The 23,479-nt window shown below is 38.6% G+C and overlaps 1 protein-coding gene across 1 annotated transcript in view; it reads right to left on the bottom strand.

Annotated features, from left to right (window-relative positions):
• Nucleotides 1-23,479, bottom strand: part of UTRN (utrophin) — a gene marked incomplete at both ends in the record, with an annotated part of 491,377 nt that overhangs the window by 153,877 nt on the left and 314,021 nt on the right. Inside the window, 2 exons of the mRNA XM_080700143.1 lie at nucleotides 3,319-3,475; nucleotides 16,824-16,996. Of these exons, the coding sequence (XP_080556269.1) occupies nucleotides 3,319-3,475; nucleotides 16,824-16,996 (330 nt within the window). The remainder of the gene's footprint in view (nucleotides 1-3,318; nucleotides 3,476-16,823; nucleotides 16,997-23,479) is intronic.

Raw genomic sequence — 23,479 nt, 5'->3', positions numbered from 1 at the left:
GGTGACAGTTCTGAGGCTAGCTCTGTCTGGCCTTTCCCCTAATTTCAGTATTGTATAACCAATCCTTCTAATCAATACCTTGTGTTCACAGTGTCAAAACCTCTTGATTTTCCTTCCCACAGTGCCCCTTCCACTGCTTTCCTTCCCCTAAGTGGCACAACCCCTTTCCACTAGACCACCGACATCCTTGACCCTTCCTCTCCCCTCCTACATGTCAATACACAAACAAACAGTGCTGGTCCTTCCTAAATGCATTCAGAGGCCAGCGAGTCCTCCATTATCTCTGCTGCTACGCCCTCCTCCAGGTCACCACCATCCATCCCTTCACAGAGGACTGAAACCCACCCTCATGCTCCTCTACATTCCATTCCTTATATTTTTAACCTGCAGCCATGATATAATGTAAGTCAGAACACAGTGCTACAGATATCAAAACCTCCCATGGCTTCCCACCTCAGGCTAGAAGCCAAAGTCTTCAAAAGGACTTTCAGGGACCTTTCTGATCTGAACGCCTTCCTCCTCCGCCTCCCCCACCTCATCTCTACCTCTTGCTCCGTGTTTCAATGTTTCCACCACCCTGGCCTCACATACGCCCAGAACACTGCAGCCTCGACAGCCTTTGTGTTTTTTCTGTCCCCAGAATTTCTTGCCCCAGAGCACAGCACAGATCAGTACCTCACATATTTTGTATCTCTGTTCAAAGATCAACCAATGTGTGGCATTTTCCTGACCTTCTCCACGTAAAATAGTATGTCTGGCTGTACTCTCCTGTCTCCCTCTCTCCCTGGCCTTGCTTTAGTTTCTAATGGAATTTACTACCATGGGACATACTATGTATGTATTACCTGTCTGCCCAGTGTTCTTCTTTTACTACTCAGAATCAGACAAGAACTTGGTTTGGTTTTTTTACAATCCGTGGGATGGAGCCCAGGGGCACTTTACCACTGAACCTCAGCCTTGGCCCTTTCTTAATCTGAGTCAGGATCTCAAATTTGTGATTCTCCTCCTCAGTCAATGGAGTAGCTGTGATGACACAGAGTTCATGCCTGGCAAGAACTTGTTTTTTCCATCATTGATCCACCAGTGACTAGAACAGTGCCGGTTGCATGTTAGGTACTCAATAAACAGTTGATAAGTAAACCGGCCAAGACTAGTACCAGCACAGCTATCAGTATTATCATTATGACTTAAATACCTAGGGCTAAAGGCTTCAAGTGGCAACTGCATGCGGGGCTCCAAGACAGCATGAAACACAATGTACACACGAGTATTAGCCTTACTAGGAGACAGTGATAGAAACCTATCCCGAATGGACTGGGAAGGCCGATGGTACTTTATGCAGTAAGGCTGAGGCTACCTGAGGCAAACCACTTCATAGCTCAAAATCTGGGTTTTAATCAAAGCTAGTAGCACATGATCGTAAGTAGCTTTTATTCCAGATGGAGCATTGCTATCCAAAGGGCTTTATGTTATTCTATTTCATGACTAATACCTGAATCTCTGGGAAGGGAATATGAATAATTAATAGAGAAAGGAGTCATTTGAAATCTTCTATTTTCATTCTTTTATACACTAACAATGTTTTCCCTTTTCCTGTCTTAGAGCTATTTCTCCCTCATGTTCTCTTCTCAAACACAAAGAGAAAATATACTCAAATGGCAATTTTATCCACTTAGTCACAAGGATTCGAAATAAAACAAGTTCCATGGTCTTATCATCCTGTATTAAAGAAACTTATTAAATAGATGATATCTTCCTTAAGAAGCATGTGTGTTTGTCATTTTTCAAACTGAAACTGAATTACAGCATCATATTAAAATATAGAGCTTTAGAATGAGAACTTGTCCTGCATGTGAATTGTAAAGAATACAATAAAACAAGATGCATAGTCATCAGACTAGGAGAAAATAGTACAAAAGGATATTAAATAAATTAATGGAAAGTAGATAAGGCAAATAATTTTTAAATGGAAGGATGTGAGGATCTCCACCCATCAGTTTGCTAATCAATGTGAGAGTGACAATGGGCATAGAAATGGAAATTTGAGCCAATTAAAAATGTAATTTAAAGAAAGGTTTAAGTTAAAAAAATAAAATATATGAAATGATCTTAAGTGACATGGTCTTCATTTGCTTTATGGGTTGGGAATGCAACTCAGGGATAGAGCGCTTACCCAGCGTATGCCGGGCCCTGGTTTGTTCACAAGCACCAGAGGAAAAAGAAAAAGACTTGAATCTATCCTATGTTGTACTGTCATAAAAATATTTTCAGCCATTTTTTCACTTTCATTTAATATTTAAAAGATAATTTATAATATGATTTGGGTTTACTTGTCTTTGTGATGCTGGGGATTGACTGAACCCAAGGCCTTGTACATTCTGGGCAAGTCTCAACTACTGACCTACTCATGACTTTGTAAGATCTAAAAGAATTTATTTTTCTTTTTTGGGGGAAGGTAGCACTAGGGATTGAAACCAAGGGTATTCTATATCAAAGTTATATCCCCAACCCCTTTTTACTCTTTGTTTTTGAAACAGAATCTTACTAGGTTGCTGAGACTAGACTCAAACCTGTGATCTTCCTGTATCAGCCTCCCATGTGCTGGGATTCTAATTGTGCACCCCCAATTTGGGCATGGGTTTTAATTTTAAGATATAACTAACTTGTAGTTTAAATATTTCCCAACATAACATATTAATATGCCAAAATCTATTAGAAAGTCAGCTAACTTTCGTAAGACTTTAAAAGGAATATGCTTTTGAAACTTCTGTGCTGATTTTTGACTTTTGGGGATTTTTGTTTTTATGGGACTGGGGATCAAACCCAGGCCCTCACACATGTGGAAAAACTGTTCTAACACTGAGCTATACTCCACAGTAGAAAAACTTTTAGCTAAATGTGAAGAGACAATTTAATGTGAAACAAATGGGAAGAGGGACCTGGTGTAAATTAAACGCCCTGATACTGATAATCAGAAGCAGAAAGGTAAGACACTTGTGATCATTTACTACTTTTCCAGAATCTTATTTCACGCCGGGCATGGTGGTGCACACTTGCAATCCCCGCGCTTGGGAGGCGGAGACAGGAGGATCGCGCAGGTTCGAAACCAGCCGCGCTGGCGTAAGAGACCCTGTTTCAAAAATATAAAATAGGTCTGGGAGTGTAGCCCGGAGGTAGAAGGGCTTCCAGGAACCCCAGTACCACCAAAAACAAACAAACAAACAAAAAACAAAAAAAAACCCAGAATCTCATTTCAAACATTTACTTCACTTTTTTTTTTTTTTTAAAGAAGACACCCGCCATAAGTGGTGCACTTACTTTGCAATGGTCATATTGCAGCTGTAAGGCTGGTACGTCCCCTCCAATGGGCATCTGCTTTTTCAGCTCTTCATCTTTCATATTCAGCCACTTGACCAGTTCTTCTAAAGATGCCAGCAACCTGTTCCACTTCTCAGCACTGGCCTCCAAGTGGGCCCTGTGGGGACCACATTTAGACGTTCGAATTACACTCATGCAATTTAATTTCCTTTAGTGTAATAATCTTGGATGACCAACTCATGTTCATTTCCAAAAAGAAAAACATGGATTCTTCAGACAGAAAAACAAATGTCCCATAAGAAATAGTTATTTTAATCAGCTATAATATCTGAAGGATATGTTGGTAATACTCATGAAAATTTAAGACATATGTCTCCACACCACAAAGGCACAGATTAGAGGATTTTCATATGGATATGAAGACTGATAAATGTCAAACTATAAACTCAGTGTTAGTAGTTGATATATAGTATATGTATAGGATATATGTACAATCAATTTCTTTTCTCATTTTATCAATATACAAGAAGAGGGGCGAAATTATGTACATATAAAATAATCAGAAAGATACATACCAAATGTGGTATGTATACCACTGAGAACACAGTAAACATCTAATTTTTATATATTTTTGTATCTCTTTAGCATACTTACAACAGACCCATATTATTTTTCTTTCCCAGAGAAACATAAATCTTCTTTTAGGAAAGAAAAACTTATTTTAGTTTCTCTGGTAACCAAATTAATGAAAGCAGAACATTACCAACATTTATCTCAAATCGTCAGAAAACAAGAAGACATTACTTAGCTGGGACACTATTTGGTTAAAGCCTGAATGATGTCCTCTGACAAATGGCCACTGTGTGTAGAGCATGGGACACTAATCACTGGTGACAATATTCTAGGGCAAGGCTTTTATTTCAACAGTAAGTTCTGATTTAACATAGAAACAATACCCCAAGCTGAGCGTGGTGGCGCATGCTTGTAATCCCAGTACTTGGGAGGCTGAGACAGGAGGATGGCAGGTTTGAAGCTACCCCTCCACAACACTGAGACCCTGTCTCAAAATAAAGAATAAAAAATTGGGCTGGGGTATAAAGCAGAGGTAGAATGTCCCTGGGTTCAACCTCCAGTACTGCAAAAAGGAAGAAAAAAAAGGAAGGAAGGAAGGAAGGGAGGGAGGGAAGGAGGAAAGAAGGAAGGAAGAAAGAAGAGAGAGAGAAAGAAAAGAAAGAGAAAAGAATAGAAAAAGTACTCTTAAATCCTTTTTTTTTTTTTTTTTTTTTTTCCTTGTGGACCTGAGAATTGAATTCTGGGACATCCTAACTTTCAAGCCGTACCCCCAGCCCATTTTTCAGTTCAGAACAGGGCCTCACTAGGTTGCTGAGGCTGTCCTCAAACCTGTGATCCTTCTGTCTTTGCCTCTCAAGTACTAGGATTACAGGCATGTGCCACCCTGCCCAGCTCACCCTAGGATGCTTTATATTATGAACTTCATTATTCAGGGACGGACCATGTTTAGGAAATGTATTTTATGTGCTCATGAGCAAAATCGAGTCAGAGCAAAAGCCTTCGAGAACAGAAGTGTAAATCAAATCACAAATTCCTGCTTGTTCTTGTTAGGGCTCTGGAGAAAGCCCATGCACCCTGTCTCATACCCATAGGCAGCCTAGATTTGAAAACGTGGATCAGTCAGAAAGAGCTCCAGAGACTCAAAGAGTCGGACTTTGCTTGGTCCTGCATTGCCCAAGTGGAGAACCATGCTTGTGGACTTAGTGTTACTTGGTGAAATAGAATTACTTTGCCCATGATCTTTCAGGTTTAAAGAAGAAGGGCTGAAGAAATATACAGAGCCTTATTACACAACAGCTTGCAAAGAGGTAAGAGTGACCAGGGGAAAGGATGGCTCATTGGGGACTCTCCCAGCTACAGGGAACCTCTGCTGACCTGGCTTCATCTCCTTTCATATCACCAATCTCACCTTCACACAGGCTCTACAATTCCTCCTCCATAAATCTGCTCCTCAACTAAGAAATATCGGACCAACCAATGAGGCACAGCCACTACCATCTCTTGGACCAATGAGAAATTTCCTTTTTTTGCCCCTGGCTCAAGGCTAATTGCTATGCTATCGTTAATCAAATATACTCTCATTAATCATATTAGGTTATATTCCCAGCAAACGAAACTCAGCAATTTCCTAAGTCTTTGTTAAAAAGTTCATAATGTTTTCATGGGAACTAGAAATCTCTAATCTCTAGTTCATCTAGGTCATCTCTAATTCATAAACAATAAGCATAGTCTAGCAACCCATATGCTTATTTAAAAGAAAAAATGAGGTTCTACTATATTTTACAATACTGTGAGCCAGTATTAACATCCAGCATAAACAAAAGGCCAGTTACCTTGAAATATTCACAGTTCCAAAGCCAGACGGCTAACATGAAAAAGATTATTCAAACCAAAATATTATGTCTTTATTACAAAGGCTTAGGTGTGTATGTGATAATAAAAAATAATTTGTAAATACAGAAAGAAGTCTAAAGCATTTTATAATTCTCTTAGAATTATAAATTAGAAATATATTTTATATTCTTGGTGGTGCACGCTTGTAATCCTGGTACTTAGGAGGCTGAAATAAGAGGATCACAGGTTGGTGGCCAGCCTCAGCTATGCAGTGGGACCCTCTGTAACCTAGTAAGACCTTGTTTCAAAATAAAGAATAAAATAGAGGGCTGGGAGTGTACCTCAGAGATAGAATGCCCCTGGGTTCCATTCCCAGTATCCCAAAAATAACTTATTTTCTCAAATGTACTATCATTTTTGTTTGTTACTAACCTCACCTCACAAAAGGGTGCTTTTAAAAAGCTTGAATTTTACTTGAACCCCAGGTTTTCTGTGTTCATACTAATTTTAGGCCAAATATGTAATTACCTTTCCCCGATGAGCAATAATTTCACTTTTCAAAGAGCGCAATTAAACAATTTCAATTATATTAATTGAAAACTCTTTGCAGTTCTAAGCCATTTTGCAACAAGTACGTTTGACTAAGTTGTTGCAATTTAGTCTCCATATTTTAAAAACAAAAAAGACAGCCAGAAATCAGCCACTGAGCCAATCAAGGAACACTTTCAAAGAAAATAAATGCTTGAGTGTCTCTACCTACACATCACATATGCACTTACCTTGATCTGTTACTCAGTCTTGGTCCTGGATCTTCAATATGTACGGTTTAACTCATTAATCAATAACTAAGCCACACGTTATGTGCCTTTGACATCCAGTTAAACACAGTTATTGAAGAATACACAAATGTCTTTTCCAATGCAATTAACTCTTTTGATTGTGCAGAAATAAATTGATTACTGAATTTATGGCATTCCAGACCTAAAAGTCTATTTATAAAGATGCAGGCAAAACTTTTTTAAAGAGATGCTAAAGCGGCTTAGAAATAAAAAAGAAAACATCGGTGTATGTGTTTCTCTGCATCTTACTTTCCCACAGTAAAAATCAAGCTCATCTGGCAGAATCTTTGCCTGGCAAATCTGTTCTGGTTCTTCTCTGATGGATTCTACCTCTGCGTTTAGTGGATTGCTACCATATGCCCAATGAATGCATGCTTCTGTAGTGGTCTTCAGTATTCCAGTTTTGTTTTAAATCTTTCATCTTGAAAGATGAAAGCCTTTTCTTGGGCACTGGGTTGGATGTTTTGTAAAAAGAGACTTTAAATCTGTATTTGGCTTAGTCGTACTTTCTGAATGTTACTATAAACATTTTTAAAATGTAAGCCTCCCCAAGACTACAGATAACAGGTCATCAATCATGTTTTCAGCATCTTCACTTAAAGCACTGCTCTATCTAACACACATCTGCGGGCACTCACAAGCTTAGATGGCCGATGTATTCTAATCTAACTGCTTCAATTTATCTTTCAGTCCTTAATGCATACAAAGCGCGAGATACTTCCAGTGACTGCCATTACCCACTTGAGATGATGTCTTCTACGGAATGTTTCCCTTCTTAAATGGAATTGGTTTTTACATGTGTCTAGACATGTATAAGTAACTAGTTATTTTTAAAATGTAATGCAAAAAACTTGTAAGAAGATAAAGAACCATAAAAGTGGTACCCCATCATTTAAATATGGTAGAAAAAGATCTATGGAGGAAACTATGAACTAATGTGTTTTAAAAGTCTCTTCAAAGAAACTGTGTCTCTATTTACTATCCCTTCTCCAGTGTACAGATAAGAAAAATACTGTGGGTGATGAGTGAGCATGGAAGGGTACTGGATAAAAGAAAAAAGCGTTTCATGCATTCAAGACAAACAAATATTTATGCAGAACCCAGTCTCTGCCATCGGCACTACATGTTTCTGAAATAGAAAGTCATGCTCTCAACAGTTCTAGGGTCAAGATAGGAGAAATTCATGTAAACCAAATATATTTCACGATTGATAAGAAAACTGACAACGGCTCTACGAACAACTCAGACAGAAGGAGGGAAATGGCTCAGAATTTGGAATCGAGCCCAAAGGCTAAGCTCTTCTACCAAACTGTTTTCATTGTAGGTGGCATTTCAGAGTGGAGAGAAGGACTACCCATTATAACTTCAGATTAGTAAAGATACGGTTAACGAGTATGATGATGCGAATCGACGTGCACAGATATACTGCCTCCTGTTGGATAATTGCTGCACAGAGTAAAATTTGGCATTCTTGCTACAAATGCAATTTCTTTTCAGTTTATGATAAAAGCCATAGATTATAAATTAGGTCATAAAGAAAGGAAATACCTTAAACAATACAAGAATAACAGGTAACATTAAAAAAAAAAAAAAAGGATTATTCCTGCTTCCTGGAAAGAAATTAAGACCTAGCAGAAGAAAAGTGTCCAGTGTTTAGAATTCAGTCTGCACTAAAAAAAAAAAAAAAAAGAACACAACTTTGCTTCCAATATGGTAGCCACCAGCAACAGGTGACTATTTAAATTAACATTCAGTTGAATTAATACTCAATTAATCAGTGACACTTGTCACATGCCAAGCACTGAGTATGCTACAGACAGATGTGTACTGACCACAGGAGGTAGACAGTATTTCTGTCATCACAGAAAGTTCTTTTGGAAAGGGTCCTCCAGAGGGAAAGGAGAAAGATGAGCACAGGAGTCTTCCTCTTCTATATTTTAGAAAAGGAGATTTAGTAGTTTTATAATATGGTTAAAAAAAAACTAAGTCCAAAAGGCATTGCAAATTGTGATAACTTAGGTGTAGATGCTGATGTCAGATGCTGATGTCAAAAGGGTAGGTTTCCCTAAGGGCTTTTAAAAAAGTGCCCTGCATTTTTAAGAGGCTCATAAAAGAAAGGGAAGATAAAGCTTTATCTATGCACTCTGTTTTCATTAGATTTGACAACTTGACTGGCCTTTGAAACCATATGTTAATGGGATCTATATTAAATATCATTAAGCTGATAAGTGGGTATTTAATTAACATAATCTGAAATAAATTTAACACAAAAAGTTAAAGCATGTCATTCACAGTTCTAAACTTATTAGTATATTTCCAATTCACATTTTTCCAGGGACTATAAAATATTATCAAAGGCTCTAAAACCCTGTCTTCTAGCTGAAGTTTCAAATCTTTAGCTATCTCCTCTTCTAATATGCCCTAAGTGAAATATATAATTTTATGTACTATTTTTAGATTGCTAAAGAATATTCAGAACATTGGATTTCAGTATTTTAAAAGTTTAATCACGGTCATCCAAGAAGACTGTAAAGTAATATTTAAGACATTAAGTCATAAATCATTACATTGTTCCAATGACCACACCAATAGTCAAAAGAGGTAAAGGCCTGCAGATCACAGAGAGAAGACCTAGCACATAAATATTCAATAAATATTAGCAGATATCCTTGTTCCTGAAAGTGGTGATAAATCAGAGCAAATGCTCTCTTCCATGACAATGTCAAGTTCTGCACAATTAACATACATTTTGAAGTACAGAACCCGCAGGTGTTATATAAGCCAAGCAGCAGCAGGAGCATCAGTCAGATGACCTCAACCTCAGAAAAGATGAGCAAGGCCATGTGTAGGAAGGAAAGTATGGGGCAGAAGAGAAATCAAAACCTTCATGATGGTGAAAGATGGAGAATGTACCTGTATTGGAAAACTGCTTTGGCATTAATCTCAAAATGCAAAAAGTAGTTGGGGCCTGGATGCTGCGCAGACACTCAGGCATCAGGAGGAGGAGGCAGAATTCCCAGCACCAAAAATGATTAGCAAGTACACAAAAGAGTTGTAGCCCAGGGCCTTCATATTTTAAAGACAAGCTTACATGATAAGTAAATTCTAGCAGATAGGCTAAAACTTCCCAAGGAAGCGGGGGGATGGTGCAGGCCTTCCTCAAAGAGAGCAGACCCCTGACTTGGCCAGGGATACCTGGCCAAGTAACACATCTTGGTCTTAACAAAGACTTGCACTGGAAACGGGGGCAGGTGCACACCTGCATGAGATAGGAAGAAGGCTTTTGGTCAAGCAGGATGGGAGAGAGTAAATCTTCATAACCATATCAAAAGGCTTGTACCAGAAATAATGGGCCAGCCCACACCTCTGTTGGCTCTATTGGTTAAGCAAAATGAAAGATAATGAATATTTATAAAAGCTGTTCTATATCCAAAAACTTCAGTGTTTTACAACTTTAAGGCACCCCACTATGGCGCGCGCGTGTGGGCGCTCTCTCTCTCTCTCTCTCTCTCTCTCTCTCTCTCTCTCTCTCTAATAATTTCTTTCCCTTCTTTCTACCTGTGTAATAATAAAAATTGCTTGAGTTTGCAGCAGTATAGTTCTAGCTACTTTTTTTCTAAAAATTAGCTAAGAACCAGAACCCGCGGCTCCATCTCACACTGTTACAGGTTTTGCACCATTACAGTGAATATGATAAAAAAAAATTATCCCAAGTCTTAACAAGTATCAGTAAAAGTATCAATTGTAGTAGAAGAAGTAGTGCCATTTTTTGCTTGCTAGAATAACACTAGACAATCAAAGATTTAGAATAGGGACAGAGAAGGTCAACAGGGTACCAGAGACTGGAAAACAGAGTAAGTATAAGCAGGGTCAGAAACTCAAGGTCCTGACATTATTCAAATATCTTAAAGAATTTTCCAAGGCAGACAGAGGGGCTGGTGGACCCTGAAAAAGGGAAAGGTTGAAGCGACTAGAGGTTGGAAGACAGAAGACAGGTCCGGGGTGTGGCTTTATAGTAGAGAGCTTGTATCCTGTGCGTGTGAGAGGCCCTGCTCCAAAACAGGGTGGTGTGGGAGGTGGAGGGGTAGAAAGACAGCTAAGAATCCCATAGTTGAAAATACTAGAAGATGCGCGTTTCTAAGCAATTTACAGTTAGAGTGCTGTAGATTAAATCTAAAATCTAACTATCTATCTACTAGATAAAATTATAAAGTTGGGTAACAATAGATAGATAAGTTAGAATAAGTCAATGAAAGAGAGTGCTTCTCTGGAGAGGTTGCCCTTCTCCTGTGAAGGAGATTTGTGTTACTGATGATGCTGTAAACAACTCTGGTTTGATGCAACAGACGCTCTGTCCTAACAAGGCAAACCAATCACATTCAGATGCCTGTGGCCAGGTGGAACGCAGTCAAATAAAATGTGTGACTTGGAGAACAGCCTGCCCTGGGCCTCCCAGAAACTGATCATCTCAGAGATGCCAAGAAGACCGGATGTTAACCGAGTCCCAAGATGACCAGATCTATGGGATGGAAGAACAGAATCGGGCTGAAGGCTTTTACAGAAAAAGTAAAGAAACTTGGATCTTAAAATATAAAAAAGTAGCCGGGCGTGGTGGCACATGCTTGTAATCTCAGCATTGGGGAGGCAGAGACCGGAGGATAGCAGTTTGCTGACAGCCTCAACTACTTAGGGTGGCCATTCACAACTCAGTGAGACTCTGTTTCAATAATAAAAAGACTAAAATATAGGGCTGAGGGTGCAGCTCGGAGGTACAATGTCCCTGGATTCCATACCTAGTACCGCAAAAAAAATAAACATAAAAAATAAAAACATAGAAAGTTATCAGTGTAGATACTGACAACAAGAATAAAAGCTGAGGGAAGGACGGAGATCACAAAGTGAGTGTGATGTTCAAATCCTGTGTAGAGGAGTGTACGTTGGAGTGTATCCAAATCCTGTGGATAGATTAGGAGGAAAAGCAGACTCAGGGTGATGAAAGGGAAGGATAAATGATATACAGACTTTGATTATTTTTATATTTGTGTGTGGTACTGAGGATTGAACCTAGGGGCATTCTACTTCAGAGTTTCACCCCAACCCCTTTTATTTTTTGTTTTTGAAACAGGGTTTCACTAGGTTTCTGAGAGCCTGGCTACATTGCTAAGGCTGGCTTCAAACCTGCGATCCTCCTGTCTCAGCTTCCCAAGTACTGGGATTACAGGCATTTGCCACCACACCAGGCAGATGTATTCAGAAAAACTGGTACTTCAGATACTGTTAAGATCCAGATGACCCGAGAGGAACTGAGCTGAGCAAGGGGTGAAGGGATACGGAGTGGGAAGATAACCACCAGGCAATTCAGTCTTGAATTGCCACACAGAAAGCTGAAGGCGTGAAAAGACACTGGGGCTAAGTGTTCTGCTGCCACCGGAGACTCTCTCCTTGGTCATCCTCGGGGGTGATTACCTGGCTTCCTCCTCCAACACTCCTCACTTAGCAGAAGCCCAGAGTCAATGAAATACACATGGAAGCTCTAGAAGAAAATTATTTTTCTTCTCTTGTGTGTGTGTGTGTGTGTTTTTTTGTTTGTTTGTTTGTTTTGTGTGTGTGTGTGTGTGTGTGTGTTTTGTTTTTGGGTTTTTTTTGTGTGTGTGTGTGTTTTGTTTGTTTGTTTGTTTGTTTGTTTTGTGTGTGTGTGTGTGTGTGTGTGTGTGTGTGTGTGTGTGTGTGCATGTGTTCGTTGTTTGTGATACTGGAGACCGAACCCAGGGGCATTCTACCTTAGAGCTACAGTACCAGCCCTTTTTATTTTTAATTTTGAAACAGGACCTTGCTAAGTTGCTGAGGGTCTAAGTTGCTGAGGCTGGCGTCCAACCTGCAATCCTCCTGTCTCAGCCTCCCAAGTACTGGGATTGCAGGTGTGCATCACTATGCCTGGCAGGGAGTTACTCTTAGTTCCCACAGGAGGACACTGAGACACAGATGGCTTCAGTCACCTCTCAGGGTGACACAAGTGTGAAGTGGCAAAACTGGTGCTTGAAAAGAGTCAGCCTGGCTCCAGACCAGGGCACCATTCAGCTTCCCATTCAAAGGATATTGCTGAGAAATACAAACCTTGTCATCTTCTATAAATATCCACATAACAATGAAGTTGTTCGTGTAATTTACTTTTCCATTTTTGAAGATAAAATGAAGACTAAGTGCTTCACTTTAGTCTCTAATCTTTGTGAAAGCAGAGGGAGACGCGAGCCTTCAGCTGCCCCGCACTCAGGGGACCGCTCCATGTGGCGATCGGTTAGAGCCAACCTGCTTCCCTCTCCTCTCCCCTGCACGGCAGAGTCCTGAGAGAAAGCCCAACCCATCCCTTCAGTCCTCTGCAATCAGGTTTCTACCTCAACCACAACATGGCCCCGGAAAAGGCCCTTCTAACCACTTCTGGACTCTGCAGCTCTGACAGCGGCTGACACTAGCACCTCTGTCCCCCTTCCAAAATCTCCTCTTCCTCTGGCTCTTGTCTACCCTCTCTCCCCTGGCCATCCCTCTTGAAGGACAGCTACATCCTGCTTGCTCTGTGAGCTGCGTTTTCCTTCGCCCACTGCTTAGGTATCAAAGCTATTTGAGCTTCTTTGCTTTGCCTTTTTCTAATATAAAACTCATAGCAGTTACTTGTCACCTCTATCTGGACTTCCCAGCCCTCCATCCCATCTGCCTATTTCACCTACAGCTTTCTTCTGAAAAGCAAATATGCATAGATACTGATATTCAAACCAGATAATCATTAGATACTGTCAATCTGCTCCCAGACATGTAGGCAGTACTAAACAACGCAAACTAAAGTCTATCCATGCTCTCCTCCCTTGCTTAGAGGCTAAAAGGATCTTGTGGCAGGCCTCACTGTCTTCAGAACTGGGCTTGCGCAATTCATCATCAATAGGTGCAAGAAAGGGATCTTTGCAGAGTTCAAAACAAATCATGGCACCTAAGCAATTCCCAATTCCATCGACTGTGGAATGAGGCCTTCTGCACATGATTTCTCCTCTCTCCCCACCTTTTTTCTTTTTCTTTCTTCTTTCTTTCTTTCTTTCTTTCTTTCTTTCTTTCTTTCTTTCTTTCTTCCCTTCCTTCCTTCCTTCCTTCCTTCTTTCTCTTTCTTCTTCTTTTTTTTTTGTGTGTGTGGTACTGAAGTTGGAACCCAGTGGCTTTTTCTACCTCTGGGCTATACTCCCAGACCTATTTCATACTTTATTTGGAAACAGAGTCTCACTAAGTTGCTGAGAGCCTCACTCAGTAACTGAGGCTGTCCATGAACCATGATCCTCCTGTCTCAGCCTCCCAAGCGCTAGGATCATAGGTGTGTGCACCAGGCCCGGCGGCCCACCTTTTTTCTAGCCACGGTCTATTTCCTACTGCACTATCGATGAATTCCATGCTCAGCCAAACTGAACTTCTTAACTTTTATGAAAACACTGTCATTCGGAGCCCCCTGCTCAATGCCCTTCACCAGTCCACCTGGGAAGTGACGGGCTAAATGCCTTCTAAGGCCCATCTGATGAGGCACCTTGTTTAAGAAGGCCTGGGATTAGCTCTGATGTGAAAGTAACCACTCTCCCCTCTGAATCTACCTTAACCCAAACAGATCTGTGAACCCTCAAGGGAAGGGACTATATCTTATTTATAACTGGCAGTGCTTGAAAAGTAAGTAAATTTGTGTTGAATGTTTGATCATGTGCCTGAATCTCCTGAGATGCATTATTGGTCAAAATGTTATCTCGATTCCTTATAACACTGATCCATTATCACATTTTACTGGAATGTCTAATCTGTTTTGATGCAGAAGTCCATTGATACAAAGCAAATTTATTCATTAAAAAATATTCCAACTGTTGTTTATGAGTCCTTTCTTTTGAGGTTAGAAACAATGTGAGAGACCTGGGCAACAGCTCAAGAGAAACCCAAGATCTTTCTGTCCTTAGCTTTCTACTTGAAATGACCGGTCTATGATGTAGTCCTTCATTAAGTCCTTCTAACTCAAAAACTCATATTCTAATTGCCCAGCACTGTATAGTCTTAAAGAGAGCCAGTCCTAAGGCTTTCGGCTCGTCAGTCTCAATGCCAGTTAAGCTAGATCCTTGGCTAGTACTTTTCATTGTAATTTTTTGATATATTTGTTTATATTTATGAGGAACAGAAAGTCACAACCCAGTGGGATCTAGTCAGTTGAAAATTTAAGTCTTAATTAAGCGTAGTCAAGGTGTACAATACTACCTTTCCTCTTATTAAAAAAAAAGAGTATTTGGCTAATGTTGACCTAAATTCCAATGGGATTTTTAGAGGAATCCATATCATGGTACATGACCTTCTTCTTTAAGTATAAGAGGAACTGCAAATTCTCCTCTCTGAGCCCCGGAAGAACAAAAGCTTTTCAAGGTTTCTTGTAAGAAATTTTTTAAGAAAGTAATTCACTATAAATAATTGTTGAAGATTTCTGGTCTCTGTGAAATCATTATATAAAATCCCCAAACCAGCTGAAGTAGATTCACCAAGCTGATCTTCCATATGAAAAAATTAACTAGGTTCTACAAAGATTCTATCAAACACGTTCTATCAAATTCTCCCATTCAATCTTTACAACAATTTTATGGGCTAGATATTTAGGTTCTGATTTTGAAAGGTTCAGGGGAGCCCATTTAAAATCAGAAAATAATTAGTCAAGTCAAAAAGTAAGTTCCAGAACATCTGGTTTTAAGGTTGCACATTTTTTAACACATGATAACAGAAGAAAAAGATCAAGGACTTCTGCCAACATTCTTTGGAATTTTTGTTCAATAACATGTTCTTCAACCACTATCTCCTAAACTTGTACCAAAATAAGAACTGTCTATCATCTATTAAATATGATCTTAAAATATTCTTTTTGTGTGTGTATGGAACTGGAGATTGAACTCAGGGGCATTCTACCTCCCAGTCACACCTCCAGCCCTTTCTTATTTTGTTTGAAACAGGATCTCACAAAGTTGCTTAGAGTCCTACTTAGTTGTGGAGGCTCAAACCTCCTGTCTCAGCTTCCCAAGTACTGAGATTACAGGGCAAACGCCACCACTCCCAGCTAATCTTGAAATATTCTTGACCCTCCAATAACATAATCATTCTGAGTAATTTTTCAAGATCTCTTCCTAGTCAGAATTCTTGTCCTAGGGTTCATACTTATTTAATTTTATACGCTCTCAAAACACAGATATGAATCATCAGTTTCCCATTTTAGTGTTTGTAAGAAACTTTTTTTTTTTATGTCCTGGGATGGAACTCAGGAGCATTCCACCTTTGACCTACACCCCCAGCCCTATTTTTTATTCTTTATTTAGAAACAGGGTGCTGCAAAGAGACTAAATAGCTGAGGTTGTCTTGAGAACAGTGATCCTCTTGTTTCAGCCTCCCAAATGCTGGGATTACAAGCATGCACCACCACCCCTGGCTTGTAAAAGACATTTAATCTCCATAAATGAGAAATGTGTGCATATGCCTCTACCATCTTGTACCCCATTAAGATGCATGACTACAATGTACCAATGAAAAAGAAAAAATGAAAAAAAAATTTAAATTAGACTTAAAAACAACCTGATGGATCAAAAATGTTTAATGCTAAGAGCTAAAATGATCCAGATTCAAATCCTGGCTTAGAACTTGTTACCTCAAAAACTTGGCACATAAAAAGGATTTTTGCCATCTACTTTACTAGGATTTTTCGAGTACATTCACCCATCACTTAAGGACAGAGACATATTCTGGGAAACATATCATTAGGCAATTTTGTCTGTGTGTGAACATTATAGAGTGGGCCAAAGGAACTGAGGTGGCCACGACACCACTAGACAATTTGATAGGAACACCATCACCTATACAACTGCATACCATATCTAGAATGATGGAGGTCTTGTTATGTGGTACATGACTGTACTAAATAAAGTAATGTTTGTAAAGATCCTAACACAGTGCTTGATAAATGCAAACACAGTAATTAGCAGGTCTTGGTAACATTACTGTTATGAGTATGATGAGGTTTAAAAAATATGATATAAACATAAACACACAGGAACACTGGATACAAATGGGGCTGAAACTGTAAACAATAAAATAGTTTTTGCATTTAAGTGTTACACTATTTCTGAAAAAGAGTAGCCCTAGACGTCATTTTCCCCTTTTCTTCTCAATATACAAAATTCACCCCCCCCCACCGTTATTTTTATTTTTTATTATACTGACCTGATGCTAGCAGATTTTGCTTTCAAGTCATTCCATCTTTGGTTCATATCATCCAGTCGATGCTGAAGCATAGTGGCCTCCTCAGAATTGCCCAGAGCTTTTACCATCTTCTGCCTGTTTCCATCGATGCTTTTAAATATGTCATTATGGGCATCAATTTCCGCCTGGATGTCCTAAAGAGAAAACAGCAAAGAGATGATGATGTACACGTCAGCACGGAATCAAAATTCCTAGGAGTTTTTTTTTTTTTTTGTATAGAGCTTTTATTAATGTTTGCAGATGAATTGATTTCAAGCAAAAAAAAATTTTAGTTAAAAAAGTAAAAAAAATTGTATTAAGCTATACATAAATATACATATATATGTAAAATAATGAAGTAAAAAATAAGATTAAAAATTGTGCCTTAAGTGATCACAAATTCAAGTGTTTTCACAATTTTCACACTGAACATAACAGTCTCTAAACTTTCAATACACTGACTTTGGACTTTCTTAAAAATAGAATGTATTAAGACCTGAGCTTCATACATCACCAGTTAGATGTTATTATTTAAGATTACATAATTGTTATTACTAAATCTTTAAATTTCAGCTAATATTCAAATAGATCCCTTCTCCCTTTTATCCATGGGAAAATTTTCCCTGAAAATATAAAGTTGTTTATAAAGTTAATGACAATGTTTTATGTTTTTAATTTCCAATGCTTTTCACATTTTGACAAATTTACTAATATTTGCCCTTTCAATCTTACAAAACTTATTAAAAAGACTAAAGAATGTTTTCATACTTGAACATGTTTACCTTCATTAAGAAAGAAAAAAAGTAAGATATATTTTCTCTTATTAAATAGAAAAAACTGCTTATTTTCACAGATAAATTTGAGTGGGGGATGAATAAAATAAAAATTATTTTAAGAAATAAAATTTAGTCCAGACTTTAAGGAAGCACCTGGCAATATATAGCAAACACTGTAAAACTATTGTCAAAATTACCTAAGTAGTAAAAAAATAAATGTTTAACATATTGATTGTTTTAAAGTAAAAACTATAATATTAAGTTGAAATAAAGATACAAAATTATATACAATGATAACTTAATTTTCCAAAGTAGATGTTAAATTATCATATATATTTATGTAAAGCCAAACACAATTATATTCTTCCTTCCTTCCTTTCTTTCTTTCTTTTTCTTTCTTTCTTTATTTTGGTGGTACTGGGGTTCCTGGAAGCCCTTCTACCTCCGGGCTACACTCCTAGACCTATTTTATACTTTTTATTTGGAAACAGGGTCTCTTAAGCCAGCGCGGCTGGCTTCGAACCTGCGCGATCCTCCTGTCTCCGCCTCCCAAGCGCGGGGATTACAAGTGTGCGCCACCACGCCCAGCCACAATTATATTCTAAAAGATTGCAAAAAAAACCCCAACAAAATAGTGTAAGGATTACAGATAAACTTTGTTCTTCTTTATACGTCTCTGGGTTCCAAAGAGTTTCCATAAAAAAGAGGGTTTACTGTGATAATCAGATAAATGATATATATTTAAATGCAGAAGGGCTTATTAATACTGATCAATAAAGACTGTCAATACAAACATATATTTGTATTGGGATTACAAATGGGATTTGACTTTGTATTGTATTATATTTATTTGGTAATTAATTTTATATCCTGAATTAAATGGAAGCAGCCTAGTTTTGACTAGGTGGTGTGACCACCTCAATGAAAAAATAAGTGTAAACTATTTACAAAAAGAGAAAAGTGGAAACCAGAGAGGCCATCAAGGTAACTGGCAATAGGTATTAAAGACACTTTCCAGAAAAATAGGCAATGAAACCAAATTAATAAAAAGGAGAGTAAAATCTTTTTGGGTGGTGGTGGTGGTGGTAATTGGGATGGAACACTTTCTACCTCTGGGCTACACTCCCAGACCTATTTTATATTTTTTATTTGGAAACAGACTCTCTTAAACCAGTAAGGCTGCTTCGAACCTGCACGATCCTCCTTTCGCAGCCCAAGTGCAGGGATTACAAGCTTGCGCCACCACGCCCAGTGAGAGTAAAATCTTAACCATAATTTCATTGCTATTCTCATGTGAAGTTTATATAATTCGATGCTACAGTCTGAATATTTGTCTCCCACATCCCAAAATGTGTACGCTGCAATGAAACCTCAAATCTGATGGTATAAGGAGGTGGCGTCTTTGGCAGCTGATCATGTCATAAGGCAGAGCCCTTGTGAATGGGATCCATGCCCTTATAAAAGAGGTCTCGGAGAGCTGCTTTGCTCCCTCACTGCCCTTTTTGATAGGATCTCAGAAGGTCTAACTTGAATCTAATAGGGTCAGATTTGGAGAGTAGAACACACAGAGTGCTGGATGCCTCCTGCGAGATTTATGCTCCAATTTGCAAGCCCACTGACCTCTGAGGTTGCCTGACTCTAATGACTAAAGTCAAATCAGATCCACCGGCAAAGTATGATCATTACACCCAGAATTAGGCCTGACCCCTGGGCAAAAACCGGGAAAGCTGATTCCTTTGCAGATCACTGGCAGCTGTCTCCCAGCACAAAACAAAGCATATATAAAGAGGGTGGCAGGATAAAAGTGTGGTATACTGATTCAAGGTTCTTAGGTTGGGTGATACTCTGTGGTGAAAATAGCAACCCCAACATTATCTTAGTTCAGAATGGCCCAAACAGAAATTCTCAGAGGAAGAGAGGGAGGGAAGGAAGAGAAGAAAGGAAGAAAAGGAAGAATGGAAGGAAGGAAAGAAGGAAAGAAATAAGGAAGGAATGGGAAGGTTAGCGTCTTTTGACAAGTTCTTTAAGGACCTGGGGACATATGTCAGTGGTAGAATATTGGCCTAATATAAGCAAGACTCTGGGTTCAATCCCCAGCACCACAAGAAATGAAAACCAAAAGTTCTTTGATATAATCTCTTAGACAACATGGTTTCTAGGATGGTACTATCCCATTTTGGTATTTTAAAGTGCCATTTTAAGACATCTCAAGATGTATTAAGAAGTTATGAGCCAATGTTTGCTTATATTTTTATGATGGTCTTTCTCAAGAAAATGACACAAGAGCAAGGTCTCTCTTCATTCTCTACAGCCAAGGAGAATCTAGTCTCCAATTTCCCATGTAAGTCCCTAAACATCATAATCAGTGAGCCACATTTAAAATCACAAAGCAACTTCTTACCAGGACACCCTGGTGTCCCTTGGCCCATTTGCTTGCTTTCAGATTCAAAAGAAAGCAGAAAAACAAAAGTCCATTAACATGCGTCATTAGCCTGCAGAGCTTCACAGGACCATTCTCCAGCATGAGGAGGCTTGAAAACCAAAAGCATGAAGCCAGTTTGTCTCCTTACATCAGATCAGGCCATACATTTTCCAACCCTGCAATGCTGATGGATGCAATAAAACAGAAAGACTGCACAGCTGGATGATAAGTAATATTTCTATAAAGTCTTTTCTAAGAATGATCATGTTCATATTGGAATGTAACTTCCAATATGTGGAAAACCCTTCCACACGTGAATATCATCAGCAGTTAAGAAGAAAATCAACAACCAAGAAATGATCAAAGGAAAGGAAATCAGCATATGTTACTTTGAATCATTTACCATATTGTGGCATATTTATATCAGCAAATACACTAAGTGCTCTTAAAATCGGAACATCATCTTATTATTTCTTCTGTGGCTTTCCCATCTCTGTAACATAAAATTACTTTAATATAAAGTAGAATAAACAGGTAATACATAGATAAATGTATAAATGAGCGTATGATTAACTTCTTCCTGATTGACTGGCAAGTTGGCCACTGCAGTGCCAGAAGAAAGCAGAAAAAGAACTGGATGGGAATGTCATATTCATTTTGTTCAATTTCTTCACTTAAGAAAATACTAAAGGTAATTAGCAAGTCTATAGGACAGGGGAACTAGGACTTCCTCATCCTCGTTCTAAAGACAGGTTTACATAATTGGATAATCTAGCTAGGATGGGAGGAGGGGTTGACCTTCTTGAAAGGAGACACCTTGGCGGGAAAGTAAGGGGAGGAACTTTACAGAGACTTTTACTAAATCAGAATTACATGAAACAAGATGGAGGATGTCATGTATAAAATGTCTGTGTTTTGTACTTCAGTGATTTCTTTCGAAGCACCCCCTCATGTTACCCTTGGCTGTAACTACCTTCTATATTTCTATCTTTTTAATAATAAACCTCTTTAAATCTTCAAAAAAAATTAAATATGGGAAACCCCAAATCTCTTAGAAACCTCTAATGCAAAGTCCTGTCTAAACTCTCCCTGGAAATTTACTCTTAACTGCGGTTAATGAATAATGCTCCCCAGCAGACATCGCAGTGATGTAGTACTCTTCAAATGAAGACGTCAGTTCAGGAGACTGTGAGATCATGACCCAATGTAGCATCAAATGATGAAATAAAGTTCTAAATGAGAGGGATTACTCTCGCTGCTGACTGGGAGATGTGGCCCTACTAACGCTTATCTTTGTCACCCGTGAGTGCTTCTGAGGGTTAAGTAGCACCAAGTGGCGACTGATCATTAGTACAGAAATATAATCCATCCAGAAGCACAGAGCAGTGCTCTTCCAAGCATTTATACGAAGTCTGCCATGAGCACACAGGGGCCAGAGCAAAACACTCAAACAGTTGGATGGTAAAAGCAATTGGAAGCAGGGCAGGAGAAATGTCTTAAAAATTCACTTGAAAAGGCACTTCAAATAATGTACAAATAATGTAGAAGGTTAAGAAAGCCAAGAGATATAGAGCACTACATATTTTTCTCTAACTAAAACACCACCCATGGCATAAGATGTGAACTTTGAGAACAGCCTTCCAAAAGACGGCTACAGAAGTCAACAGAGGTGCGTTGATCAACCATTAGTCTTTCTGTAAACAATACCCCACCTACTACCCCACTAAAAATAAGCTTCACAAATGAAGGAAAACATTATTTATTTACTTTTTACATGTTTAATAATTTATTTTAATGCCAATGTTAAATATTTCTTCAAAGACATAATCCACTGAGACAGAACTGTGACGTCCATAATATATATACAATATATATATATATATATAATTTATAATGTTCTATGATCAAGTATAGTATAGCTATATGTAAGTGAAAAATGTTTCTTCAGACTATAACAAACAGAATTGTTTGACCCCTTTGACAGGAAGAAGAGATTTGGAAAAGTCTACCAGGCAATCTTCAATATCTAAACTGGTGCTAGAAGAGATCCATCCTGGGAGCCGGTTGACACAATCTTGGTTTATTTTTGCAAGGTATATTTACCTAACCCCACATGGCCACAGCAGGTTCTCTCTGAAGGAGTTCTGACCTGTTCCTAAAGGTGAAGAACGGAGGTTAGCGCCAACTTCCCTACCCCACTAAGTAAACAGTATTAACCATTAGGGGCACTAAATCTGCCCTGCCTTCAAAAATCAAACCAGAGTTCCAAAACAGTTTAAAATTATCAAGAGCTCTGTAGGACTGCTGCTTTAAGTTTTGAAAATGAAGGCTCATAATTAACAACAACAAGCCGGGTGTGGTGGTGCATGCATGTAATTCCAGCATTTGGGAGGCTGAGACGGGAGGATCATGGTTCGCTGACAACCTCAGTTACTTAGTGAGCCCCTTTGCAACTCAGTAAGACTCTGTTTCAAAATAAAGAATAAAAAAATAAGACTAGGGGTATAGCTCAGAGGTAGAATGCCCCTGGGTTCCATCCCCAGTACTGCAAAAAAAAAAAAAAAAAAAAATTAACAACAAGTATCCTAAGATAAATAATATAATAGCCAAATAGCACCACCATCAAAGGTTGTTATGGCATATATATTTTGAGATAGTTTGTCAGGTCTGCAAGATGAGTAAATGCAATTGATTATTCAAATAGTTATTTCAATTCCCTTATCGATTTGAATCAATTATTCAATTAATTACTCTACATACTGCATTCTCTTTCAACAACTAATATCACAGATTTCAATCATTCTAATTGAATTATTTTGGCCAACATCAGAATCACACTTTGGCAATCAGTTCTATAGTAGCCTTTATAAATTGAGAAATCAATGCCAGTATGTTCTTTTCCCATTATCTGTGGTAATAGACAGTATGTATACAATAAAATAGAAGGAGTCTAATTATAAGTATAACAAACTCACAATGTACTAACTTTCAAGAAAAAAAGAGGCTGGTGATGTAGAAAGTGGTAAAGCAAAAATCTTCTCCCATTCTGTTGTCTCTTTGTTGAGGTTCTTGGTTTCCTTTGCTGAACAGAATCAATTTAATGCAATCCCACATATTGATCCTCCTTTTAATTTCTTGTGCCTTTTTGGGGTCTTGCTGAGAAAGTTTCTACCTGTGTGTTGAAGTGTTACACCTATGCCTTCTTTAAGGAGCTGCAAGGTCTCTGGTCTGATTCAAATTTTTTTCTTTTTTTGAGGGGGTAGTACTGGGGATTGAACCCAGAGCATTCTAAGCTACAACCCAGCCTTATGTTTTATTCTTTATTTTCAAACAGGGTCTCATTAAGTTGCAGAGTGCTGGCTACAAACCTATGATCCTCCTGCCTCAGCTTCCCAAGTATTGGAATTACAAGCTTGCAGGGTGAGAAAGTAGGGTTTATT

This window comes from Muscardinus avellanarius (genome assembly GCF_963383645.1).
Source record: "Muscardinus avellanarius genome assembly, chromosome: 8".
NCBI classification, from domain to species: domain Eukaryota; kingdom Metazoa; phylum Chordata; class Mammalia; order Rodentia; family Gliridae; genus Muscardinus; species Muscardinus avellanarius.
The sequence above is the reverse complement of the archived record's forward strand: the minus strand, read 5'-3'. Positions and strand labels throughout refer to the sequence as shown.